This window comes from Frankliniella occidentalis, unplaced genomic scaffold (genome assembly GCF_000697945.3).
Source record: "Frankliniella occidentalis isolate FOCC.00 unplaced genomic scaffold, Focc_3.1 Scaffold11, whole genome shotgun sequence".
Lineage (NCBI taxonomy): Eukaryota > Metazoa > Arthropoda > Insecta > Thysanoptera > Thripidae > Frankliniella > Frankliniella occidentalis.
Window position 1 is genome coordinate 3,132,437 of NW_026267141.1, and position 5,215 is coordinate 3,137,651.

The 5,215-nt window shown below is 57.0% G+C and overlaps 1 protein-coding gene across 1 annotated transcript in view; it reads right to left on the reverse strand.

The window, feature by feature from the left end:
* Positions 1-225: 225 nt before the first annotated feature.
* LOC113216912 (uncharacterized) overlaps positions 226-5,215 on the reverse strand; it is a 36,719-nt gene continuing 31,729 nt past the window's right edge. The window contains exons 2-7 of the mRNA XM_026436751.2: positions 3,069-3,212; positions 2,849-2,944; positions 2,677-2,739; positions 2,280-2,366; positions 1,668-1,906; positions 226-1,583 (exon numbers count right to left, since the gene is read on the reverse strand). Coding sequence (XP_026292536.1) covers positions 860-1,583; positions 1,668-1,906; positions 2,280-2,366; positions 2,677-2,739; positions 2,849-2,944; positions 3,069-3,212 — 1,353 coding nt within the window. The 3' untranslated portion in view covers positions 226-859. The remainder of the gene's footprint in view (positions 1,584-1,667; positions 1,907-2,279; positions 2,367-2,676; positions 2,740-2,848; positions 2,945-3,068; positions 3,213-5,215) is intronic.

Below are 5,215 nucleotides of genomic sequence, written 5' to 3' on the forward strand. Positions count from 1 at the left end.
ATTTCAAAAAGTATTTTTGAGTATTAGTATTAATCTTGTTTACGGAGCTTTCACTAAGGATCATGTGGTTTGTTATGATAAATATTTTGAAGCTAGTCTTAAAGTTTTCAATCTTGTACAGGTCTATAAATTTTCCATCTTTATATCCCTGTTTGATTCCTGTTTTGTAAGAATCAAATGGTTGGTTGTTATTTATAAATCTCAGAATCAACTTGAAGTTTGTCGTTTCTTTTTTTTTTTTTCTCTTTTGTTTACGTGTGGACACATGTGTCTTGGCATGGCTGCCTCGCAATGACTGACGCAGTGAATTGTTGGTGTGTGATAATTAGTTGCTACAGAATGATAAAGTCAAAAAATGTACTAAATTCCTTGTCAAAATTTATTATTTTAGGCAGTATAAATACATTTATTAGCTCAACAAAAATAGCCTGTACGGAATTACAATTTATTTCAGAATTTCTTATTTCTCTACTTACACGTATCACTTTAACTTTAAATCTAAGGATGGCATTTATGACTAGCCAAGCCATTAGAAGGCTTTGATAAACAAACTCACTCTTTGCTGTGCTGAGTATATTTTACTTTGAAATATCCTATCGGCAACACTGTCTTTCCTTTTTAAGGAATGTTTGAGCAAATGGTTTCAAAATTTAACTAGGATGTAATTAACAGGCTTATTTTCTTGTAAACTACTCACATTCTTCAGCAATGGCACTCACTGGGAAACGTTTCTTCGATGTATCCTGCTTGCTCGCTCAAATAAGCTGTGAGGAATTTTTGTTAGGTTTGAAGCTCTTTCTCGGGCAGGAACCCACGACTAAGTAGGCACCAGATTCTGTCGGGCAGGTCCGTCCATTGCCTAGAGTGCCACGTCCCTGTATTTTCGGAAGTCATCTGACGCGGCGCCGAGGGAGGTCTTGCTGGACGCGCCCTTGTACAGCATACCGGGGTGCACGTAGGCGGAGGGGTTCGGGTAGACGTAGTCCCGGCCGTAGGCGTCCCTGTAGTACATGGGGTGGTGCGCAGGCCCGAAGTGGCCGGCGTGGACGAACGGCGCGGCGTGGACGCTGGCGCCCAGGTCGGCCATGGACACGGCGCGACGCGGCCGCAGCCTCCGGTCCAGGCTCCTGGTGGTGGGCAGCATGTAGGCCACGGGGCGCGCGGGCGCCGTCACTGTCTCCACCCGCCAGTAGTCGCCGAGACGCGACGCGGACCGGCTCAGGTCGACGAGGGACTGGGCTCTGGCGGGGCCCCGGCCCTTGCCCGCCCGGGACAGCCGTCCGGGAGCAGGCGGTCCACCGCCGTCCACGGCGTCCCCGCCGGCGGGCGGGTGGCGGAGCGACGCCGCCAGCATGCCGTCGAAGGCCGCGGCGTTGAACTCGCTGGCCGAGTCGGTGCGGTGCAGGGCGCCGGGCGGCGGCAGCGGGCTGGCCATGTGCGCGCCCAGGGGCAGCGTCATGGGCCCGATGGGCGGCGCCATGAGGGTGCCCACCGGGTAGCCGTACACCGAGCCGTCCATGGGCGACATGGCCGGCAGGCTCATGGCGGACGACGTGGACCTGCGCGACACGGACGACGCCGACCTGGACGGACAGTCAAGGTTGCCGTAAGTAACACTCGAAAGAGACGCATCAAGGATGTTGGCCAATGGCCACGCCGACACGTACCTCTTGAGCTTGCCGCCGTGCAGGGGCTGCAGCGGCACGGCGTAGGTGCCCCCCGGGGGCTTGCCGTTGAGCTGGCTCATGGAGCCCACGAAGCCCTCGTTCTGGTAGGCCAGCCCCATGTGGGGCCCCATGTGCGGCGCCATGTGGGGCGCCATGTGGACCATCGGGCCCACGCCGTTGCTGGAGGCGACCGACCCACGCCGACCGTTGGACGTGGACATGGTGGACATGGTGGAGGACTGGAAGAGGGCGCAGTGAACGATTGGATTAAGCAAGCATGGCTCTTTTGATTTGGTAATCCACACATGTACCAGGTGGCTGACTCTTGCCGTGTGAGCAGACAACCCGCCCGCACGCGTGCATGCGGTACAGTATAACTCCGAAAGTGCGCGGCGTGAGTCAGCCACCTGGTGTTCAGTTTCCAGGGCTTTAATAAAACGTATGTTCGTGTCGTTCTTGGTTCGGGGTAGCAAGATCGAAAAGCGCAACGATTATTTATTAATTTTCTTCTCCGGTCTTCTCATTTTACATGAGATGTATTTCAATTGGCTCCAAATGCGCACTGAAGGCAACACGTTTTGGGTGGATTGTACCTCTCTCTAAGTTGCTCACCATGTTTAGGTCGCGTAGCCTCCGCATGACCTCGGACTCCTCTCGCCAGGACGAGTACAGCGACTGGACGCTCACCACACCGACGGCCTGCGCAGACAGGAGAGAAGAGAAATTCACTATCGAGCCGATATCAATGTAGACGTGAGAAGGGGAAAAGTCGTCATGAATGGATTCCTCAGTGGCAGCGCCGTGAGGTAGGCAACTTCTTTGGCAGGGTTGACGCGCTCGCTTGGCTGAGGTGCGAACAAGATTGCACACTGATGCTTATACAATGCGTTTTTTTTTTTTTGCGGTGCTCCCTCTAAGTCAGTAGCCGGTCGAAATAATCGTCCATTTCACACGTGCCCGATTATTTATAATGAGACATAAAAACAGTCGCCGCCTCCTTGCTACTTACATTGATGAAGAGTCTGCATGCCCAGCAGGTGATCTCCGTCAGTCCGTACAGCGACTGCAGTCTCTGTAACAGAGACGATAATATGACGAGGGGTTTCGAGGCTCAAGCCCAACGAGGCCGTAGCTCCGCCACGCTTTGCTTACAGGAGGCGGCGCTGCGCATCCTGACTCACCCAGTACTGCAGCGCCATGTAGAGGACCATGCCGGCCTCCGGGAGCGCGAGCGAGGCCACGCCCACCAGCCACACCACCAGGCACAGGCTGCGCCTCTGCGGGGACAAGGTGCAAACGTGAGCGACTAGGAAAACGGATGTTGGGACGATGTCGGAACGGCGACAGAGAGGAAAATCCACGTCGTTTCGATGTATTTTTGACTCGTTTCGGTATACTCACCACCGTGAGGCCGTGGAGTAGAACGGCGCAGAGCACCAGGCTGACGAAGTAGCCGGCGCAGAGCAGGTGGGCGGGCGCGGGCAGGCCGCCCTCAGTCTCCACGATCCACCACAGCTCCACGGTGAAGGCGATCACATACGCCACCTGCAACAGACGGACGCGACCGGTGGTCAGGGACAGGGCATGGCGGAACGGGCGGAACAGACAGGGACAGGCGGAGCGTCCAGAAGGCACTCAGCAGGAGGACAGCAGGTGAGCGCGCTGTTGCTGTCCTTGCCGAATAGCCAACGCAGGTACACGCATCTCTCGATTCCCACGAGGGGAGGGTGCGCGCGCTTGTTTGTTTGTTTGTGTGTGTGTGTGTGTGTGAGCGCGCGTGTGTGTGTGAGTGTACATGTGTGTACACGTGTGTAGGTACGCGTGCGTGATAGCGCGGACCTTGCGAACAGCGGGTCAGAGTAGTTGTTTATCGGTCAGGCGTCATCTCGTCCCGGGGGACCCGCGCGTCTCGGCTCAGCGGCGTCCCGGGCAGAGAGGGGGCGCTCCCCTGGGACGCAGGGCGCGTCCTCGCAGCCATCACCCCCCGCCGTCCCACGCCCTCTCCTCTTTCCAACTCAAATTCTCCCCGTTTCTCATGAGCCGCGCGCTAATGGTTTGTGCACACCTCGGCGAGCACATTCGTGAAAGCAAACGGGAGGCGTAGTGTGTGTTCGCTTCCCGGACCCACCGGCACCGCCAATACGAGAGGTGGGTGCGGGCGCCATGACGTCCGACCAAGGGGATACGACTGTTCAACTTTGTGCCCGCCGGATTACGGATTACCCGGATTTCCTCTGGAGTATCCTCCGGATTTCGTTGCTTTTTCTCTGGGACTACCCCGGATTACCCTAAAATTTCTCCGGATTACCCCGGAATTTTTTCGAATTCCCACGAATTACACCTGCAGGATTATCTGACGGCTGTCAGCCGGATTACCTTAGCCGTTGTCCCCTCGCGTCCGACAGAAGTGACAGAAGGGCCGGGCGAGGACCGAGGGACCGAGGGATACCGGCGGACCGCTGCTCTGAGACTGCAGGGGGACGGAGGACGCCCGCCGGGCCTCCGGCAGCGTGCGGTCGCGCATCACTGGCCGCGCGTCCCGGACCGTCTCGGACGCCCTGCCGTCGTCGAACCGTCATCATTATTAGCTTTGTGCCTTCTCGGAGCCCGAGCTGTACAAAGACCGGGGCGGGGCGGGGCGAGGCGGGGCGGGTGCTGCACCGGCAGTTGTTCAGTTTCACACCCCATAGGCAACGCAGCACCTTGCGGGATCCCTGTAAGCCCTGTAGAACGGCGCCGAGGAATTCCTGAAAGGATATATCTCCGCGCCCTGCCTGCTCGCGATACCCTGATACTCGTGGTTGTATGGATCATTTCATTTAACGGTGTACCTCTCCATTCGTTCCTCGCCCGGCTTCCACAGCCTGCGAATCGCCTCACCGAGAACGAGCAGGCAGGCGGGTGACTCACCGCCAGCTCAAACATATTCAGCGCCGCGTTCGAGCACGTGCTCGGTAGCGGAAAGGACGTGCTATCTATCTATCTATCTATCTATCTATCTATCTATCTATCTATCTATCTATCTATCTATCTATCTATCTATCTAGGCACGCCCGCTGAGGCATGCTGCTGCAGTTAGGCCCCTGCTCGTCTTGTCCGTCCAGGGAGTGGCGCGGCGGCGCGTCGTGGCCACCGCACCAACGCACCGTTACGCCACTCCCCCCCTCCCGCCTCCTCCCCTCCCTTGCCCCCGCTTCCCTCTTTTGGCTTCCTCCATGCCCGCCTCGTGAATATCAAGCGACCATGCGTCGAGCGACTTGATTCCATCGGCGTGGCCCGGCGGTGCGACGTGGCGTGGTAGTTGGGTGTGGCGTTCAACAGTGGAAACCGGAACGGACGATATCTCGATCGGACCTCGACATCTCCCAGATGATTTGCGACCCTCGCGATGCTCGGCTCTCATGGTCAGCACTATTTAAGCCTTTACCTCTAGGGCCGAAGTCACCTGGCGAGCTGTGGAGGGCCAGCTTCACGGATGTGTGGATAGGCTGGCCCGCCCGACACAGGTGTGCTCCGGCTGCCTACACTACAGGCGGCAGGCGCCTGAC